The sequence below is a fragment of the Acomys minous genome (genome assembly GCF_964271855.1).
Source record: "Acomys minous genome assembly, chromosome: 19".
NCBI classification, from domain to species: domain Eukaryota; kingdom Metazoa; phylum Chordata; class Mammalia; order Rodentia; family Muridae; genus Acomys; species Acomys minous.
The window spans coordinates 60,674,363-60,694,984 of record NC_140499.1 but is presented as its reverse complement, the minus strand read 5'-3'; the positions used below and the strand labels follow the sequence as shown (position 1 = coordinate 60,694,984).

The 20,622-nt window shown below is 49.8% G+C and overlaps 1 protein-coding gene across 4 annotated transcripts in view; it reads right to left on the bottom strand.

Moving 5' to 3' along the window:
* Nucleotides 1–2,287: 2,287 nt before the first annotated feature.
* Nucleotides 2,288–20,622, bottom strand: part of SMG5 (SMG5 nonsense mediated mRNA decay factor) — a 32,099-nt gene continuing 13,764 nt past the window's right edge. For all 4 annotated transcript variants that reach the window (XM_084769870.1, XM_084769871.1, XM_084769869.1 and 1 more), the window contains exons 6-22: nucleotides 20,292–20,381; nucleotides 19,406–19,484; nucleotides 17,361–17,486; nucleotides 17,194–17,262; nucleotides 16,251–16,459; nucleotides 15,556–15,693; nucleotides 14,794–15,396; nucleotides 13,245–13,420; nucleotides 12,304–12,379; nucleotides 11,543–11,718; nucleotides 10,320–10,478; nucleotides 5,916–5,975; nucleotides 5,452–5,611; nucleotides 5,034–5,124; nucleotides 4,272–4,346; nucleotides 3,774–3,912; nucleotides 2,288–3,614 (exon numbers count right to left, since the gene is read on the bottom strand). In XM_084769870.1, the coding sequence (XP_084625996.1) occupies nucleotides 3,531–3,614; nucleotides 3,774–3,912; nucleotides 4,272–4,346; nucleotides 5,034–5,124; nucleotides 5,452–5,611; nucleotides 5,916–5,975; nucleotides 10,320–10,478; nucleotides 11,543–11,718; nucleotides 12,304–12,379; nucleotides 13,245–13,420; nucleotides 14,794–15,396; nucleotides 15,556–15,693; nucleotides 16,251–16,459; nucleotides 17,194–17,262; nucleotides 17,361–17,486; nucleotides 19,406–19,484; nucleotides 20,292–20,381 (2,510 nt within the window). In that variant the 3' untranslated portion in view covers nucleotides 2,288–3,530. The remainder of the gene's footprint in view (nucleotides 3,615–3,773; nucleotides 3,913–4,271; nucleotides 4,347–5,033; nucleotides 5,125–5,451; nucleotides 5,612–5,915; nucleotides 5,976–10,319; nucleotides 10,479–11,542; nucleotides 11,719–12,303; nucleotides 12,380–13,244; nucleotides 13,421–14,793; nucleotides 15,397–15,555; nucleotides 15,694–16,250; nucleotides 16,460–17,193; nucleotides 17,263–17,360; nucleotides 17,487–19,405; nucleotides 19,485–20,291; nucleotides 20,382–20,622) is intronic.

Below are 20,622 nucleotides of genomic sequence, written 5' to 3'. Positions count from 1 at the left end.
CTAATCTCCTTTGATGATGACACCTGGTCCAAGTCTCCTAGGATCTGAGGTTGCTAAGCAGGAGGATCTGAAATCAATTTCAGCTCCACCCCAAAAGCGATCCTGTTTTGCCCTTGGTGAATAAGTGTTGGCCTCCCTGGGAAGGACGGCCAGGTTTAATTTACTCTGAGTTGGCAACCCAGGAGGCTTCCAGCTTCATTCCTTGTTCCTCCTGGGGGGACACCATCCTGCTGGGAACAACTAACCCACTTCAGGCAGTGTATTCCTAGAGCACCATACTGTAAACCAGGTGTGGTGGTGCTTCCTGAAGTCTCAACCCGTGGGGGGGGGGGGAGGGAAGAGAGAGAGAGAGAAGAGAGAGAGAGAGAGAGAGAGAGAGAGAGAGAGAGAGAGAGAGAGAGAGAGAGAGAGAGAGAGCGCGCCACCAAAGGCAGGTTGGTTACATAGCAATTTGGAAGCCTACTTGAGTTTCCTTAACTCACTAAACTGCATGTGGTGGTGATTAAGTTCAGTGGTTGTAAAAATAATATTGTTTTTTAGACATGGTGTTTTATTTGCCTGTTCCAATTGTTTCAGAGGCTTAGTGCCTCTGTTAACCTAGGCCTAGTTCTGGAAGCTTCTAACCTCTGTATAATCTAACCTATGCCTAGAACAATTCAGTCCCCGAGACTTACAGCTTAGTAAGTTCACCCTTACTTGTTCTTCCTGAGCTCTGGGCTGGCTCATTCAGTTCAGCTGTTCTGGCTCAAACTCCTCTCACAGCTGATTTATTCAATCTGGCTTCTCTCTTGGCCTCTGAATTGTTCTGCTCGGCCTCAAACTAACTCAGCAATCTGCTCTAATCTTCTAGCTCCTTCTCAGTGTCTAGCTTGTTCGCTCAACCTCTCTGTAAAACTCTCCCAGTAAAACTGCCTCCTCTCTGCATTGCCCCTTGAGTTCCTTCACGTTCCTCTGTTCTCGTCAGAGTTGGGCATATGCTATTGTCAAATCTTGACCTTTTTTGCCAACTAGACATGACTTTAAAACAGGGTGCTTCCTTCTACAAACTAACTTTACCTTCATTGTTTGGGAATAAAGTGTGTACCACCACACCTGGACCTAAGCTTTTCTTTACCTGAAACTTGCTCTATACCAGGTTGGCCTTGAACTCAGATCTGCTAGCCTCCATCTTGTGTCGGGTCACGCGGACCTAGATCTTTGGATGTCATCTCTTGCCAGAGCAGCCGTATTCTGAACTAAAGTTCCTCTACAAGCGGCAGTGATGTGAAAGAAACTCAAAGTGATAGAACTGATGTTATAAAGGACTTAGGAGCCATTAGGTCACAGGAGTGAACTTAGTTATGAAAGCTGCTTCCAAAATACCCCAAAGATGCCGGGCGTGGTGGCGCACGCCTTTAATCCCAGCACTCGGGAGGCTGAGGCAGGTGGATCGCTGCAATTTGGAGGCCAGCCTGGTCTACAAAGCGAGTCTAGGACAGGCAAGGCTACACAGAGAAACCTTGCCTAAAAACAAACAAACAAACAAAAAAAACCCAACAACCACCACCCCCAAATATCCAAAAGGTAAGTAGTCTAGCCAGGCCTGCTGGGGATCAGTGGATGCTGGGATGTAAATGTTTACTAGACACCAAGATGGACAAGTCAATGGGCTCTGGTTCTCATGACAAAGGAGACAGCGACTTCTTATGGCGAACCAAAGGCAAAGCTACAGGCAGCTAGCTCAGAGGGGGCAATGTAGGGTCTCAAGCACCATTAAATCCTCTGTACTCTTATTAAATAGAAAAGCATGATTCTGCCAGGAGGGTAGTAAGAACACTGGCCAGGCATAGGGGCACATGCCTTTGATCCCATCACTCAAGAGGCACAAAGAAACCTAACGGTGACAGTGTTTATGGCATGCATAAGCAAAAATCAGTAAAATCTCCTGTCCAAGGCCAAGCTTTTGTATGTGAGTGCTCTGCCTGGATGAATCCACACCATGTATATGGTTGGCGCCTGTCAAGTCAGAAGTGGAAGATGCATCAGATTCCCTGGCTCTGGGGTTCTGGATGGCCAGAGCCACCATGTGGGTGCTGGAAACTGAACTCTTGACTTTGCAAGAGCAACATGTGCTCTCAGCCACTGCACTCTCTCTTCAGCCCCATCAAAGTCGACTCTTACCTGGGCCTTAGCCTCAGTTGGCTCTCCTTGTTTTTCACTTAGAAAGCATTTCTCTACAGTGTGGACCTTGCCTAGCACATCCAGGCCCTCCCACAAGGCTCCTGTACAAAAGGCACAGCAGACAGAGTAGGCTTGGGGAGGGGCTCTTTATTAAGTGATGCTTGAGTCTCAAGTCTCTGTCAGAATTGGAAATGTGGTAACCCCAACTGTCCCCTGATTTTCCCAGACATTTTGTCTTAGTGGAAGGCAGGAAGCCAGCTCCTCTAAGCACAGCCAAAGCAGCAAGGCCAGTTGGGGTAAGGAGGGGAAGCAGAGAAGAACCCAGCCCAGCTATGCTCCTCTTCCCGCCTGAGGGGTGGAACTGGGGCAGCCCTGGCCAGAGCCTCCCCTACAGCTCTGCTCTCAGGATGCCGTTCTGTGCGCCCCCCAACCCCCAGCTATTCATGATCTCTGCTCCTGTGTCATCTGACACTCCAAAGCCAGCCCTCGCTCAGCCCACTGAGGCTCTAGTGCTGGGATGGGCAAAAAAGGAGGGTAAGAACAGAGGGCCCTGAGTAAGCAGCGTCCAGGGATCTTGACTCTCGGCCACCCTTTCCCTAGCCCTCCCTGGATGGTGAGATGGGTGGCCTTGGCTTTCGCTCCCTCATTGGCACCCCTCATCCCAGCACAGCATCCAAGAGCACAAAGCACAGTGTCCGTGAACTGGTGGGGAAGGGACAACCGCTGGCATACAGCCAGGCAGAGCACACCCTAAGTGGGCCTGGAAGCTGGGCAACAGCAAGAAAGGAAGTGGGGCCTTGGAGTGTGCAGCCCCTGCTCTGTGCTACAGGCCACTTCAGGCCCCTCTTTCTTAAGAGCCCCCACAGCTGGCTCCAGAGCTGCCCGACCCCCACGGGAGACAGGGGTGGGGGGAACCCTTGAGGATGGGCGGGGTCTGCAGAGAACCATGCAGACACTCCAGTATCTCCCAGCCCCACCCACTGCGTATCTAGGGTGAGGACAGGGCCCTTCTGGCGTCCTTCCTCTGAGTCCAGGAGCTGCTCCAATGAAATGCAGACACCCACGCCTGCCCCTGCTGCTACCCTTGGGGACAGCAGGGGAGCTCAAGTGGAAGGCTAGCCAGGGATCCCCCAAGCCATTCCTACTCCAAGCACTTCCCTCACTTTCCTGATTTCGCCTTGGCAACAGGGGGCCCCCATCCTCCCAGCTGGCTCCTGGGCCCTGCTTGCAGCCTCAGTGCAGCTGGCCCTCCTTCCTGTTTGCGCGCTTGAGTCTGCATGTGGTGGGGCGACTACAGGTGGTGATCCTGGTAGCCAGGGAGAACAGGAGAAATCTGGAGTCAGCCCCACGGCATGGCCTGGGAGCCAGTCTCAACCAATCTCCTTCCACTGCCTATAGAAGTCCAGAACATTCTTGACATCCACACTGGCATGGGCAGCAGCTTGCAGGGCAGCCTGTGGAATGATGGAGGAGGAAAGATAAGGGGCCTAAGCTGAAACGGTAGGTGGGGCAAGGGGTAAGGTGAGAAAAAGGCAGCTTGTTTGGAGGCTCTGGAGACGACTCTTCCCTGGTACTTCTTCCGGTCTGCCCTCCCACTCCCCACCATGACTCACCTGCATGGGCCCAGAGAGTGCACTGGGGTTGTCCAAATGAAGGCCTGTGATGATGGTCACCATGCCACTTGGGTCCTCCTCCCCTGCCCCTTGGGCCAGAGTCAGCTGTCTACAGCTGTCCAGGATCTTATACAGAGTCCTGAGGATGTAGGGTAAAGGGAACAAAAGCAAGCCGTTCAATAATTTGAACATAAGGCTCTGCAGGGGACAGGGCAAGCTAGAGGCTGGGAGAGTGCTAGGAGACAAGAGAAGACAGGCAGCTGGTGGCTATGGGTTCTAGAAGCTGGCCTTGGAGTATGTGCTAGGGCTTGTAGACAAACATGTTGACCCTAGGCATCTCTGGCCAAGGGAGGGAAGGGCTCTGGGCTGAAGCTACTTTGGAATTATGGGAGGATCCTGGTAGGCTACGCTGGCCCATCCTGCTCCAAGGGCAGAAGGCAGTTGAGAGGGGCTAGCAGAGTCAGCTTCTGACAGGCTCTAGCGGGGAGCGGGCTTTACCAGGCGTCTGCGTCCTGCCTCTTCAGTTTATGGCGCTCAAAGCTCTTTCCCACCTCCTTCTGGCAGCGAATGTATCTGCGAAGGAGACGACAAAGGTGGGACAGGGGATAGGGAGGGCGATTTACTCAAAGCAGGCCATTGTGGCTGGACAGGGCGTGTCAGCTCAGGGAAGACAAGGGAACTGTGTCCTTCCCAACAAGCTGGTTAGAGCCTTTTTAAGTCGCTTCCTGGACGCTGGGCTGGCTTTCTCTACTGATAACATCAAGTTTCTGGTTTTTCCCAGGGGAGGAGCCAGGAAGGCAGCTGAAGCAGATGCTTTCAAACTGGAGCTTCTGGAGGTGACCTCCAAACAAATAGGCCTTGTGCAGCTTCCTGGCCAGGCAGGCCAGAGGCAGAGCGGAGGGGGGCCCTGTTCCTCCTCTCTTGCTCCTTCAGCCCCAAGGGCTTGAGAGGAAGTCTGATCAGGTCACCACCTGAAGCATGACAGCTCCTTCAAAGAAGCCCGGGCCTGGAGTGGGATTCCAACTGTTGCTTTTTCTCCCAGCAGGTGCTGCCCAGAGTCCGCCTCAGAGACACAAGGCAGCGGCTCAGATCTCCAAGGCTTTAGGCTATTCTAATCTCAGCAGCTGCGACCTCCCAAAGTGGCATGTGGACTGTGTAACAGGGTCTGAGGCACGCCTCTCACTTACAGGGAAAGGGCTGCTAAGCACATCTAGATAATGGACCCAGGGCACACAAAGGTCCCAGCCACTCTGCACTCACCTGTTTCCTTTCTTAAACTCTGCCTCCAGGTACCGGATCCCATCCCGGGCCCCTGGCTGTTCCTTCTTCAGCAAATCCAGGCCATCAATCACTGGTGCATAGAGTGGGAGTAAGTAAGGATAAGATGGTAAGCTTGGACTGCAGACCACTCTACAGGAAATGTCTATACAGTACAGGACACATATGCAGGCAGGACTGTGACGCCCACAAGGTTCTAGAATCTTTTCGAAAACATGACCAGCCAGCAATACACTTAACAGCCCTGAAAGCACTTCCACTCAAGTTTCCCTATTTCCCATGCCTTCTGCAATCCACAGTGGGAGGACTTCACCATGACCACATATATACTGAACATCAAACAAGGGTTTCTCAATCCCGAGGCACAGCCCATCTGCACGTAACCTCCTGATAGGCTTACCTGTCCTTGGAATGATGATGATGAAGCGGCCACTGGTGGCCAGCTGCCGGATGAGAGGGAGGTGGTAGCAGAGGGCCTGGGTATCAGGGATGAGGTAGGGAGACATGGCTGACTGGGCCTTGGGCTGCTGTAGACTCCCTTCCAGCTGGGAGACCTCGAGCTGGTAAGAAAAGGCTGAGTGGCTGGAGCTGTTCGAAGCCCAGCAGCCTGGGTTGAGGGGGATAGCAAGAAGACACAAGGCTGCCAGTGCCAAGGCAGCTCTAATGGGCTCCTCCTACTGCTATGAGGACAGAGGAGTGTTTCCACCAGCGACTTTGGGGGAAAGTGGGTGAACATGAAGCTTGAGGTAAGGAGACGAGGAAAGCAGAAGGGAATCTGAGCATGAGGGAGAACAGGCTAGAGGCCAGGAAGAGCTCTTGGAGAGTGGTCCAGACCAAGAGCAGGAAAATGTGCACATAGCCCACCTGTAATCGTAGCTGAGCCATGTCTCTCATGAGCCTGTTCCGCCGAGCCTCCTCCTCTGCCTACAAGGAAACCACGGATATAAGAAGCATGGCTACGGCCCTCCCCTCAAGTCCCCGACCCTCCTTCTACAGGAGTGGAGGGAGGCATGGACTCCCTCTTCCACCCCCACAAGTGACCTGCAGGAGGCCATGCCTGGTACAGCCACATGGGAAGAATACAGTGAGCATTTTTAGCATGTAGGACACTACCTGCTGTTCTTTAGGCCATGAGTTCTGACCCTCTGCTCCTCCTAGCTGGCCCCCTTCAAGGGACACTGGTCATACATACCCTGGCCTGCTCTCAACCTGCCACTGTTTTCCCATGTGCAGACCTAGCCTAGACCTGCTCATCCTGTCCAGGCCACACATGCACCTGTCTGCTCAGCAGCCCCATCCATTCCTCCTTTCACTTGTAAAGGAACCACCAACTGCCAAAGTTAGAACACTCAGAATGGCTTACGTCTCCCCTCTCTTGCACATCAGCTGGCCAGCCTTGTCAAGTGAGCCCTCCAAGCAGGACACCAACGCCCTCCCCTTACCTCACGAGCACAAGGCTTGGCCTAAGAAGAAGCCTTTTGGGGAGCTCTAAGTCACTGGCTCCCCTGACTCATGCCCATTCTCTAAGTAGAACCACAGTTTCCCAAAACTGTCCAATGTCCACCATCATCTTATCTGGAATTCTTTCAGTTTTCAAAATGAAGTTCCAAGCCCTTCATACCATCTTCCAGGGCGAGAGAGATGGTTCAGTGTTTACGAGCACTGTCTGTTCTTCCAAAGGACGCAGGTTCAATTCCCAGCACCTACATGGCAGCTCACAACTGTCTGTAACTCCAGTTCCAGGTAATCTGACACCCTCACATCAATGCACATAAAATAAAATGAATTGTTTTAAAACAACAACAAAAAACAATCTGTCCTGTGAGGTAGATGGCACCACTGAAGGCTCTTAGGTAAGCCAAGTGTTTCTTCAGACGTCATTCTAATGAGACCAAACCAGACAATTCTACAAAGTGAATGGTTTGCTTCTCTTCAAAGCAATCAAGAGAGATGATCAATGTGAAAAAGCCGAGAAAGGCCAGGCGTGGTAGCGCACGCCTTTAATCCTAGCACTCGGGAGGCAGAGGCAGGCGGATCGCTGTGAGTTCGAGGCCAGCCTGGTCTACAAAGTGAGTCCAGGACAGTCAAGGCTACACAGAGAAACCCTGTCTGGAAAAACAAAACAAAAACAAAAACAAAAGAAAAAGAAAAAGCCGAGAAACTGTCAAGTAAGGGATATAACCAAATGTAACATAGGGCATCACACAGAATTGTAGAAATGGGCAGTCCATAGTTAATAGTACCAATAGTACACACCAATAGTTGGATAATTACCCCAGGGTTAGCCGGGCGTGATGGCGCACGCCTTTAATCCCAGCACCTGGAAGGCAGAGTGCAGGAGGATCGCTGTGAGTTAGAGGCCAGCCTGGTCTAAAAAGCGAGTCCAGGACAGCCAAAGCCACACAGAGAAACCCTGTCTTGAAAAAACAAAAAAACAAAAAAAAAACAAAACAAAATTTTTTTTTTTTTACCCCAGGGTTAGGCAAGATCCACTCCTACCCTGTAGACTCCTGCAGTTCAGAACTGTTCTGCTAGAAGGTAGCAGTGGCACACGCCTTTAATCCTAGCACTTGGGTACAGATAAAGGCGATGTCTGTGAGTTTGAGGCCAGCCTGGTCTACATAAAGACTCCAGGACAGCCAAGGCTGTTACACAGAGAAACCTTGTCTCAAAAAAAAATAAAAATAAAAAAGAAAAGAAAGAGAAAAGAACTGCCCTGCCCCAAATGCCAAGCATGCCCCTTTGGCAAAGGAGAAAAGAACAGAAGACCAGAGGTGAAGGTCACACTCTTACAGAAGTGGAGAACACCAAGTAGACAAAGTCCCTCTTTTCTCACTGCAGAACTTGAGCCAATGAACCTGACCTTTTATGCTAAATCGTCACTATGAAATTCCAAGACCCAGAAAGTGAATCAAAGCCCTTCGGTCAGCACCACAGTTTAGCAGCTCAGAGGTAGGTCTGCTGGCCTCAGAAAGAAATCCTTTTGGGGGGCTGGAGAGATAGCTCAGAGGTTAAGGGCATTGACTGCTCCTCTAGATGTCCTGAATTCAATTCCCAGCAACCATATGATGGCTCACAACCATCTCTGAGATCTGATGCCTTCTTCTGGCCTGCAGGTATACATGCAGACAGAGCACCGTATTCATAATAATAAATAAATAAATCTTTAAAAGGAAAAAAAGAAAAGAAAGAAAGAAAAAAAAAAAAAAGAAATCCTTTTTCAGCTTGGTGTGGTGGTGCACACGTTTAATCCCAGCACTTGGGAGGCAGAGGCAGATGGATCACTGTGAGTTCCAGGCCAGCCTGGTCTACAAAGTGAGTCCAGGACAGCCAGGGCTACACAGAGAAACCCTGTCACAAAAAATCAGTTGGCAGACACTTAGCAGTAGGACAGCAGGTCCTGGCCAGCACATGGGCTACACAGAAATTAAGCCCCCAAAGTAGCACAGAACAGTCGGGATAAGTGTTCAGGTCTGGTATCAGGCATGGTGACATATACAGGTAATCTTATCATGATTAAAAAAGACTAAAACTGAAACAAATCAAATAACTAAGGCTTTTGTTTTTTGTTTTTAATATTTATTTATTAATTATGTACACAGTGTTCTGTCTGCATGTATGCCCAGAAGAGGGCATCAGTTCACATAGTGGTTATAAGCCACCATGTGGTTGCTGGGAATTGAACTTAGGAACTCTGGAAGAGCAGACAGTGCTCTTAACCTCTGAGCCATTCCTCCAGCCCCTAAGGTTTTCCCCCAACCTGACTTGGTGTCTTAGACCCTTCCTTTGCTTTCTCAGACAAAAATGAGGATGTGGGCACCCACACCACAGGATGTTGCCAGTGAAATGAAAGGGCACTTGTAGAACAGACTAAACAAAGAATGCTCGGTGCATGGTAGGAGATGCCAGTGGGGGATGAGCTACTGGGGTCAAGTCTGTGACCTAGGCAGAGCTGGAAGCAGTGTGGCCTGTAGCACGAGCACCACATGGGAGGTACTCACTGTCCCCAGTCCCTACCTCTTTGCGACCTGTGAATTAAGAGACAATGCCAGCAAAACTTCTAAAAGTTTTGTTTTGAAGCTGTACAACTTCCCAGTCACTATTTTTGTAGCTCCACCCTCATGTTTTCCTGTACAGGGTTAACAATACAAGCCTTAACGCAAAAGCTTTGTTCTTAACAAAATATGCTTGTTTGTAAAGCGGCAAGGAAGGGAGCTTTTAGGGAACATGTCCCCTTCACATGCCTGTCAAACGTCCACAGCAAAGAGACTCAGATCAGGAAGCTGCTGGCTCATGGCTGTGAAAAAAGGAGCATTAGGGAACAGTCTGGCTTGGGATGAAGGGCCCTCATCTCCCTGACATAGGAGGGGTACAGTTCCCACGCCAGACACCCACACTACAAAGGAACTAGAGCTAACCGGTCATGAGGAACAACACTGCCAGGTTGCACACAAGAGAGAAGCACACTAATGGTCAGAGAGTAGGCAGCCAACAAGTAGAGAGACCACCATATCTCCTGCTTAACCCCATGTCCAAAATATTGACAAGCATAGCAGAGTGAACACTCAGTGCTTGTGTGAGCAGCACAGGACATGGTTTGCTCTTTGGATGGGACCATGTCTGAAACAAGAGAGTTCCTCCAAGTTTAAGCCCCACATTCTGTTCCATCCCCCAGTCTTTTTTTTTTTTTTTGGTTTTTCAAGACAGGGTTTCTCTATGTATCCTAGGCTGTCCTAGACTCACTTTTGTAGACCAGGCTGGCCTTGAACTCACAGCAATCCGCCTGCCTCTGCCTCCCAAGTGCTGGGATTAAAGGCGTGCGCCACCATGCCCGGCTTCCATCCCCCAGTCTTAACCTCTGGTGAAAGGAAAGCCGTGGGAACACCTGCTGAGCATCCCTCCCCAGGACAATGTGCAAGGTGCCGAACAGGCACCATCTCTCCATCTTCTTGCCTACCCATAGCTGATTCCATGTATCCCTGCACTTGTAAGTGATAGGAAGCTAGCCAAGCAAGGTTTGGTGACTTTTCTATTTCACAGACTCACTGGTGAGAGAAATGGCCTCAAGACTAAGTTAGTCTGAGGAGAGGTCTTGAGCCACACTGAGTCTGCTCAAAGTATCTCTCATGCCCTACCTAGCAGCCCCACCTCTCATGCCTTGCTAGACCTCCAAACTAGCTTCCTAGTTCTTCCCATGAGGACCACCTGTGCAGCTGAGCCCCTTACTTTGGTTCTTCAGGAATCCCAGGGAAGGGAAGGCTGACTCACCATACGAAACTGGGCCTGAGCCTGCTGCAGCAGGCTCTCCTGCTCAGACTGAGCAATGCTGACGAAGATGCCGACCTCTGGATTGAACTGCAGGATGCTGCCTTGTAAGCGAGCAACAAAGTGCCCGAAGCTGCGGATACAGCAGATGCGCACCACCGACTGGGGAGGAATGGAGACTGAGCCAATCTGAGCAGTCACTTCAATAGCCCTAGTTCCCTCTCTCCTGCTCCCCTGCTAACCCAGCCACCTCACGGCAGCAAGGGCTTCTTGGAAAAGCACATGGCATATAGGGTGGGGAAGGGCACCAAGATGTGAACCCACTAACCACTGACTGTAGACAAGGAAGAGGCTAGCAGGGCACAAACTCCTAGAAGGACCAGAAGGCCAGGCCTTGGGCTGAAGACAGAAACAGAGAGTGCTGAGTGTCACAGCATTTACCCAGCAGGTATGGGGCCATGGGTTTGATCCTCAGTACTGCAAAGAGGACAAAGAAAGACAGACAAGGCACGGGTCCAGGAGTGAGGAGACTTGGGCTCTAATGCCATCTCTCCTCAGGCTCTTAGCTTCTCACATGTAAAATAAGAAGAACTGCTGGGTGTGGTGGCGCACACCTTTAGTCCCAGCACTCAGGAGGCTGAGGCAGGCAGATCTCTGTGAATTCGAGGCCAGCCTGGTCTACAAAGCAAGTCCAGGACAGCTGGACAGTTTCCACACAGAGAAACCCTGTCTCAAAATACAAACAAACAAACAAACAAACAAAAAAGGAACTTACTAGGTTCACAATTCCCAATTTTTTTCGTCAGTAACCCTCCCACCAGGTAGAAATCTGACCTAGAACCCTAACATATAAACCAAGTACAGCCATGCTTCTCTGACTGGAGTTAGTAGCCAGGAAGAAGGCCAAGGAAACTCAGTATCCTGCCCGCTTGGCTTCTCTTTGCTGCCCCCAGATGGTGTATATGGTAACAGACTCAAGGGGAAAAGCTGCTGAGCAAAGAGTACTGTATGTGCTTTCAGGCTCTGCTAGTTAGACTGATGTTCAGTTCTGGCTGAGAAGCTGAAAATGCCTCGTCCTGATTAACTTGCCCTGCCCTCAGCAGGAGGACACACTACTAGTAGCACAGCTTTAGAGACACTGGTCAAGATAAGCCTATAGCCTTGAGGATGCTCCTTGTCTGTACCAGGGTGTCCTGCCCCAGCCAAGAAATGCTGCTGTGCCTTACCTCCTCTAAAGCACTGAGTAGGGGCCGATCTGCATCGAAGTTAAAGCGTCTATGAGCAGCTCGGAGAGGAGGTAGGTTACGCAGTGCCATGTCTTCTGGGAGCAGCAGGCTAGCAGGGAGGTCAGGCAGCTCACAGCCATCAAGGAGACTCTGGACTTCAGGACACAGGGCCAGGCCTAGGCAGAAGGAAAATATCAGACCAGTGCCCTGGGGAATGACCACACAGAGATACAAATCTCCTATAGGGAATTACTAGGCTGATAAGACAGGACATAGCCCTATGACAGATGGACAGAGGGGAGGGAAGAGAGATGACACAAGGGGCTAAGGAGGCAGAACTCTAGGTCATATGAGCTGGAAACTGGAGAAGAAACCAGGAAGGGAGAACAAGGACAGTCAGCTCAGGAAGGCTCCTGACAGAAGTGAGAGAAGGGCTCCAGAAGAATGGCAGGCTCCTTCTAGCTGGAAGGTGGCAGAGGATGAGCTGATGATGAACTCTGAATGTCAGCCCTCACAGCCTGCAGGCAGCACGGTGACAAGCCTGGCTCTCAGACTCCTCCCTTCTCTTAGCCACGCCATTCTTCCCCAGAAAGCACACCTCCTCACACACAAGGCCACCAGCTCAGGAGCAGCAGTGTGGGTGTGGGAACTGGAGAGGCTATGTGCTAAGGAGGCTCTTAACCAAAAGCTAAGTTACAGGACAGGGACCAGCCAGTTTGAAGAGGCCAGTGAGTGGGAAGAAGTCTTAGGGCCCCACTCACCAGAATCCTGGAGCTCACCAGCTGCAGGCAACAGATTCAGCAACACAGACAGGCGGTTCCACAAACTCTGAGAGCTCTGGGGAGAAAAAGGAGAAGTCTCCAGCGAGAGACAATGCAAGGCAGGTACACTTGGGACCTTGTTATGAGACCCAGAGGGACTTGGTAGGCACATCAGCAAGAGGAAGAGTTCATGGACGACTTGAGAAATGGGACCTAGGCCAGACATGGTGGCGCACACCTTTAATCCCAGCACTTGGGAGGCAGAGGCAGGCAGATCGCTGTGAGTTTGGGCCAGCCTGGTCTACAAAGTGAGTCCGGGACAGCCAAGGCTACACAGAGAGACCCTGTCTCAAAAAAGGGAACCTGGTTAAAAAAGACAGTACAGCCCCCAGGAGAAGCTTTATAGACTGTGACAGTGAGAGCCAGGAGTTAGCTGGCTTCTAGCCAATGGAAACTCACAGGGAAAGGATCGGGGCCTTTCACAGCAGAACAAGACTTCAACACTGAGCACAAGTCTAACAAGCTCAAGACTGAGGCTCTCATCCAAGGTGGTGCAGGCATGGCCCCAGCCAGTCCCTGTGGCAGCAAAGCTAACAGCACTGGCTCCCAAGAGTACTTCTCCTAAGCCCCAGCCTCTACCTGGAAAGCCTCAGATCTGCCCTGAGTTTCCATCTCTGTTGCTGCCCTCCACTTTGCTGTCTCTCTTTCCTTAGTATTTATTCCTGTTTACCGTGTCTGGCCCTCAACATCACCGAGAACGTCAGCTATTAAGTCAGCTTTGAAAACACAAAGCAGAACGAGCAGCCCCTTCTCTGTGCCCTGGCCACAGGCTCTTTGAGGGAAAAGACCATGCCTACTGTTGCTATCCCAGTCAGGCTCTCGGCTGCCTAAGCCCCTTCCAAACTTGTGGGACCCGAAGACGTAGGACATGGGATAAACACCTGTGCACACACGATGATGAGGTCAGGGTTGGTCCGCAGCCAGTCCAGGAAGACCTTCACCGCAGGAAGGAGGCCCTCAGCCATCAGGGCCTGAAGCTTCTCTTGAAGGCTGCGCTCATTGCGACAGGAGCGGCTGCTGGACTCGCTCCCCTCTGACTCAGAGCCATCCTCAGAGGCTGGGATGGGACAAAGGAGAGAAAATAGGGTAAGCAGTGAACAGCATTTGGCAACAGTCCAGTGCTTTCAGGGAACATTACCCACCCATTCCAGTCGACCTACAGCCTGTTCTGATAGCACTCACGGTTAGCCCCCTGCCCAGTCCACAAATTTAAACGAAAAGCTTCATGCTGGGATTAAAGACATGTACCACACCTGGCTTCATTTAAAATTTCTTAAATCTCAGGTGGGCATTGGTAGCTCACGCTTTAATGCCAGCACTCAGGAGGCAGAGGCAGGTGGATCTCTGTGAGTTCGAGTCCAGCCTGATCTACAGAGTGAGTCTAGGACAGCCAAGGCTACACAGAGAAACCCTGTCTCGGGAAAAAAACAAAAGCAAAAACAAAGACTTATCTGGTTGAGCAAGGCGGTGCACGCCTGTAACCCCAGCACTCAAGAGGCACAGGCAAACAAACATCTCTGAGTTTGAGACCTGGTTTACAGAGCAAGTTCCAAGACATCCATGACTACATAGAAAGACCTTGTCCCAAAAGACCCAAAACCAAAACAAACAAAACAAAACAAAAACAAGTAGTGGGCTTACTAAGACCAGAAAGGACATGCTTCTGCAGCTCCAGAAAAGGAAGCACCCTGTACAAAGTCTGAGGTTAAAGATAACCTTAGAGCAGGGAGGGCAGCTCTTCCACTACAGACTGCTAAGCGAAGATAAGACAACACTGTGACCCCTGGGGGTGCAGCTCAGTGGTGCAACACTTGGCCAGCTTGCATAAACTCCTCGGCTGGCTCCCCACTAGTAGCAAAAGAAAACACTCCAAAACAGTCTAGCCTAGTGCTTGACATAAAAAAGGAGACACTCCACAAAGAGGACACTTGAGTGTCATTTAAATGTACTGCTCTGAAGCCGGGCATGGTGGCGCACGCCTTTAATCCCAGCACTTGGGAGGCAGAGGCAGGATTCGCTGTGAGTTCGAGGCCAGCCTGGTCTACAAAGTGAGTCCAGGACAGCCAAGGCTAACACAGAGAGACCCTGTCTCGAAAAACCAAAATAAATAAATAAAATAAAGTAAAATAAAATAAAATAAAATAAATAAATGTACTGCTCTGACAGGAGCATTATGTTTAGCTTCTAGGAGCCCTGGCAGGAGCTGACACCATGAGGGAAAGAAGTACAACTACCAATGTGAGGAAGGAAGAGCCCAAAGCCACAGGGCAGTCTGTGGTGGAAAGCAACAAGACAACAAATGTCTTGGAAGCTGGAATGAGTACGTGCACAGGAAAAGATTCCTGAGTGACAGCAAAGCATCAAGGGCAAGGTCACTCTAAGTGAGAGTGGCCCCTCATGCACTCAAGCAGGAGACAGAGACCTAGGTACCTGGTTCTAAAGGCTTGTCCACATCTCCATTGACACAAGCCCTGGGATTGGCCACAATGTTAGGTTCCGTGGTGGGCTGCAGGAGCAGGTTGCTGAAAGTGGGAGCCAGTCGGAAACAGCGCTTGGTCTGGAACATCTGAGTGGACATGGCTTGTAAATTGCTGGCAATGCTCGCCTCACTGGGGCCCAGAGGGCCATTGAGGGAATCAGGAGCCTCTGATCTGGCCTGAGGGGGCTCCAGAGCTGGCGACCGTGTCCCTTCTTCATCCTCCATGTCTTCTAGGTCTGACCGGGACTCCTGGCTGTTCATTTCTGAGTCTGTCTCTGCATCAAATGCAGTCCCCCTGCCTTCCAGACTCTTGTCAGAGCCACTGTCTGAGCCGTCACTGGCCTGGGCAGAGTCATGGCTTGAGTCTGATTCAAAACCTTCACTCAGGTCACTCTCATCACCAGCTTTGGGAGGATGGTGACGGCGGCGGCGACGGAGACAAGAGAGTCGGGAGTGCTTGCGGCTCTTTCTGCCCTCATCAGCTTGAGGCACCACAGTGGGAGGCTCAGGCTCAGGCTCCTCTTTTTCTAGTGGTTCTTTTGACTCTGGTTCATCTGTGTAAAGAGGAAAGTAAGGGGGGAGGAATAGAAAAACCTAGGGCCTGTAAGCTGCAACGTGCCCTCTCACTCCACCTCCCACTAGACATGAATTACCCTCCTTATGCCCCACCCCCAAGACCCATGCAAACTTTCCTATACCCTCCCTGCGCGAACCTGTGCCATCACTCTGAAAAGCTGAGACAGGGTTCTCCCCCTCTTCCAGCTCCGCCTGCAGCCGTATGTTGACATGATTAATCAGGTGGGAAAAGAGGGCCAGGGTGAAAGCAATGGCTGCACTATACTGCTTGGATCCTAAAACCAGAAGAGCAGGAGTAAGCATCATCAATTCACCCTGTTTTACCTGCTCTTAACTCATCAATGACACAACTACGCTTCAAAGCTAGTTCTATGGTTAAAAAAATAAAATAAAATAAAGGTTTCTCAAGTCTTTGGAATAGTATCTGCCTTCCCACAAACTAGGATGTACCAGCTCACCCCACACTTTTTCATATAGGTGTACCCTCTTATCCTAGCTCACCTATCTTGGGCTTTGAGACTGTTCCTGGTAACCCAAGAGCTGTGGCACCTAGCACTATGTCTGCCAGAAGGGTTCCAGACTGCTTTAAGGGCTCCAATACCAAAGCCTGGACCATGGAGACCACGTGGCTGTCTAGGGAGTGGGGTTAGGGGAGAGCTAGGAGCCTACAGCCGCCTCGGCTCCTTCATAGGAGGTCCTATCAGTAGTTTCCCTAGTCCTCACTCTATATACCAGGTAGTTACCTAGGCGGGAGGGCTTACTTGTGGAAGGGTATTTTGTGAATATACTGCAAACAGGACAGTGGGGAGCAAAGGGACATGGTAAAGAGTACCTGCTCTCTTCAGACTGTGCACACCCATAAGGCAGATGATGGCCATCTGAAAAATAAGGAGGTCAGGGAGGAAAGCATATCCACTTTCGCATTCCTCCTCATCCTCATTTGTTAGGCCAAGGTTGGGTGAGGAGGGTAGGTAGAAGAGGCAGAGGTTGAAATCCTCTAGGACTGACTGGCAAAGTGAGGTCAGTTCTGAATCCATGGAGCTGTGGAAAGGCAAGAGAAACAGGGCATATCAGTGATGGGGTGGGGGTGGTAAAGAAAAGGACAATTCAAACATCAGAGTCTAGGAATGTAGTTCAATGGTAAAGTGCTTGCCAAGCATGCTTAAGGCCCTGGGTTCAACCTCTAGCACAGGAAATAAACAAAAAAAAGCAAGCAGCAAACAAATCAGCTGGGTACAATGGAGCAAGCCTTTAATCCCAGTACTTGTGAGCCAGAGGCCAGCCTGATCCACAACAAGGGCCACATAGTAAGACACTGTTTCAAAAGGGAAAGGAAAAAAAAAAAAGGAAATACTACCAGATCCTAAAGTAGAGACTGTGTGTGTGGGGTTGGCGGGGAGGGTGGTGTCTAATGTCAAAAGAAGACAATATTGAAGCTGCACAGTATGAACAAGGCCTTTGTTTAATTGACAAAAACAACAAACAATTCTTGAGGGTGTTTCAGCCCCAACATGAAACAGAGGGGAAAAAACCAAACAAACAAACAAACAAAACCCCACAGAAGAATGTGGGTGTCTATTCAGTCAGTCAGTCATTCGTCTTGTGTCAGCCAGTACAGGCTCAGACACAATAGTGTGGATGCCAAAGACAACCAGCTGGTGAACCCTTCCCACAGAAAACTCGGTTCAGCAAATGCTCCTTCCTTGACCAATGTAACGAGAATCTAGGCTAGGACTTGCCTGATACCATTCCTGTTCACATTCATTTCTACTCACCTACTTTTGGGCTGTAACAGGCTTTGTAGGTACATGAAGTTCACCAACAGCCTCTTAATGTCTTTGCATCTGAAATGAAAGGCACCCAGGGTACATGTGGAATGGCTCTACAGTCCCTGTCATCCCACTGCAGCCACTCAGTCCTCCTCCCCATTGGTCCCTCTTACCGTTTTTTGCTAGGGGAGAGCTTCCTGGTCTCAGACTTCTTCAGCTGGTGGTACATTTTGGCTGCCTTGTCATATAGCCTCTTGAGGTTCCCGTAGGCTCCCTCGAAGGACACCTCTGACTGGATGCTGAAGGAGAAACAGGGGTAAGCTACTGCATCTGGACAGAGGAATAGGAGGAAATGGGAAAGGGGCCTTAAGAAACCATTCCAGCCGGGCACAGTGGCCTGGCCTGTAGTCCCAGAACTTGGGAAGCAAAGGCAGGCAGATTTCTGTGACTTAGAGGCAGCCATGGCTACTCAGAAAAACCTTGTCTTGGAAAAGAAGAAACCATTACTATTAAATTGAGGGTGTTTCAGCCTCAATTTCTTTGTACAAACTCAGGGTAAAGACTCTTTAGCACTCTTTTCTGGGGAGGGATACAGGCAGGGATGGATACAGGGACACACACATGGATTCATCAAAGTAAAAGTGGTATCATCTTTATTCTTCTCTTAAGTAAAGAGGTGGCAATGAATCTTACTTTGTTACAAGCTTAACTTATCATCCCTGAAATATATCATCTTAACCTGCAATGGGTAGCATTGTACAAGCATTTACTGCAACCAAGTGTATTTAAATGCATTATTTGCCAGCCGCGGTGGCGCACACCTTTAATCCCAGCACTCGGGAGGCAGAGGCAGGCGGATCGCTGTGAGTTCGAGGCCAGCCTGGTCTACAAAGCGAGTCCACGACAGCCAAGGCTAACACAGAGACTCTGTCTTGAAAAACCAAACCAAACCAAACCAAACCAAACCAAAAACAAAAACAAAAACAAACAAACAAAAAAACCAACAAACATTATTTGCTAATGCTTCAACACTTAACTTGGGTCAGGCACACAATGTACCCTATACCATCTACCTATATAAAGACAACAAAAGAACCTACAAAAACGAACTATCCAAGGTTACACAGCTGGCACATGGTAGTGCTGAATCTTCAATATACCTATTTCATTACAAAACCAACAACTTTGGGACTATGTGACATGCTTGTTTTGGTGGTTGTGTTTTTGTTTTCTTGAGACAGGGTTTCATGTAGCTAAGGCTGGTCTTGAATTCCTGGTCTTCCTGCTTCTGATATCCAGCAGCCACAAGGTGGCTCACAGCCATCTTAACTCCAGTTTCAGGGATCTAATGCCCTCTTCTGACCTCGTTGGGCACCAGGAATACATGAAAAGTAAAAACACATATGCAGCCGGGCGTAGTGGCACATGCCTTTAATTCCAGCACTTGGGAGGCAGAGGCAGGCAGATTGCTATGAGTTTGAGGCTAGCCTGGCCTACAAAAGCAAGCCCAGGATAGCCAGGACTATTACACAGAGAACTCTGTCTCATAGGAACTTCCTTTCCTTTTAAAAAAAAAAAGGAAAAGAAAAAGAAAAAAAGAAAGAAAACAAAAACCAGAAAAAACAAACAAACAAACAAACCCCAAAATTTCCCTCTACAGAAAGCCAGCAGCTATTACAGTATATACACTTAATAGAGGAAGGTGGACCACTGTAAGCTTGAGGTCAGCTTTGGCTACACAGTGAAATCTAGGCCAGCCACAGGTACACAGCAAACCCTGTCTCAAAAACAAAAACAAAGCTGGGCATGGTGGCACACACCTTTAATCCCAGCACTTGGGAGGCAGAGGCAGGTGGATCACTGTGAGTTCGAGGCCAGCCTGGTCTACAAAGTGAGTCTGGCGCAGCCAAAGCTGCAAAGAGAGATCCTATCTCGGAAAACCAAAAGAACAAAACAAAACTACAACAAACACAGGAACAACAAAAGGAAAACAAGCTCACATTTACCCTAAGAGTGTTGTGTTTTAACATCCCAAGGGCCTATAAATCCGTGTGCTCTGTAAAACGAAGCAGGGTTGTGTCAGGGAGCCCCTGAATGAAGACACCCTCAATCTAGCATGTGAAGGACGGAAAGAATAAAGATGGGCAGAGAGAAAGCAGGGAGGATACAGAAGTGAAAGCAGGACCCCAGGGCGTGGGAAAGAGTGGCAAGCACTTACCAGCGCAAGTAGCAGTACATGGCTTCCACGTTGTAATACTTGCTGCCTGCAAGGGTGCCCAGCTGGTTGAATGGCATTCCTGGATCAAAGAGAATTCATGAAGTTAAGTCCAAGGCTGTCGGGCCCAACCAACACTAAGCATCAGAGAACTCCAGGGGGAAAATGCTGGGCCTGCACAAAAAAAACTGGAACCTCAAGTGACCAGCACATCACTCTTTTATCTTTCCATTTTGCTTTTCCAGGACTTACCCGAACCCTGGGGTGCAACCGCTGTTACACTGCAGCTCTTTAGTGGAGCCCTCTCCTTTCTTCTAGCTCAGTTTGTTTGATCAATGTCTGAGTTCCTTACTACACCCTACACTGAATCCCCATTTCTGTCTATAATGCCATCTTTAAATATATATAATGAGATAGGATATCATAGCTCAGGCTGGTCTCAAACTTGGCACATAGCCAAGAATGACCTTGAACTTGTGATCTTCCAAATTCTCCATCTCAAGCATGGGGATTCTAAGTATGCACCAGCAGGCCTGGCTCCTGTAGTACTAGGGATCACATCCAAGGCTTGGGAAGCATTTTACTAACTAAGCTACATCTCCAGCCTTGTGATAGAACCTTACCCCTTCTCCACTACCCCTTCTGTTTGGTAAGCTGGTGCATGATTTCTTCTTTCTACAGAGACCTCACAGACAGGGGAGCCATTTCTCCTCCTCTTCTCCATTGAGACTTGCTCATTTTTCTTTCCTTGTGTGCGTCACAAAGGGAAGAATATGTACCATGGTCAGATAGGAGAGCAGGAAAATCAAGGACCAGGCCTGTCTACGACCAACAGAACTGCCTACCTCTCCAAAACACTCTGGTTAGTACATCGAAAGAGGACACTTACCAATCTGGGGAGCCACTGACAAGGCCTGATAGTAAAATCTCTCAGCTAGCAACTCAGTGTCCACACCAGCCAATTCATTCTGATAGCGTGCTGTGTGAAAGAGAAACGCAACCATTCTGTTTCAGAAGGCCCTCCTCCACATCAGAGCCCACCCTGAAAAGCTGTAAAGAGCTGGGAGGCAGGGACAGGAACTAAGACACAGGCTGTAGGGTCCCTGACACAGTCCTAAGTCTGTGACTATATACAGTGCTTGACTCTCTTCCTTGCTGATGGATTCACAATATAAACAATCAGCGTCTATCAGGCGAGCAGGTTCATCCTGATGTCCTGA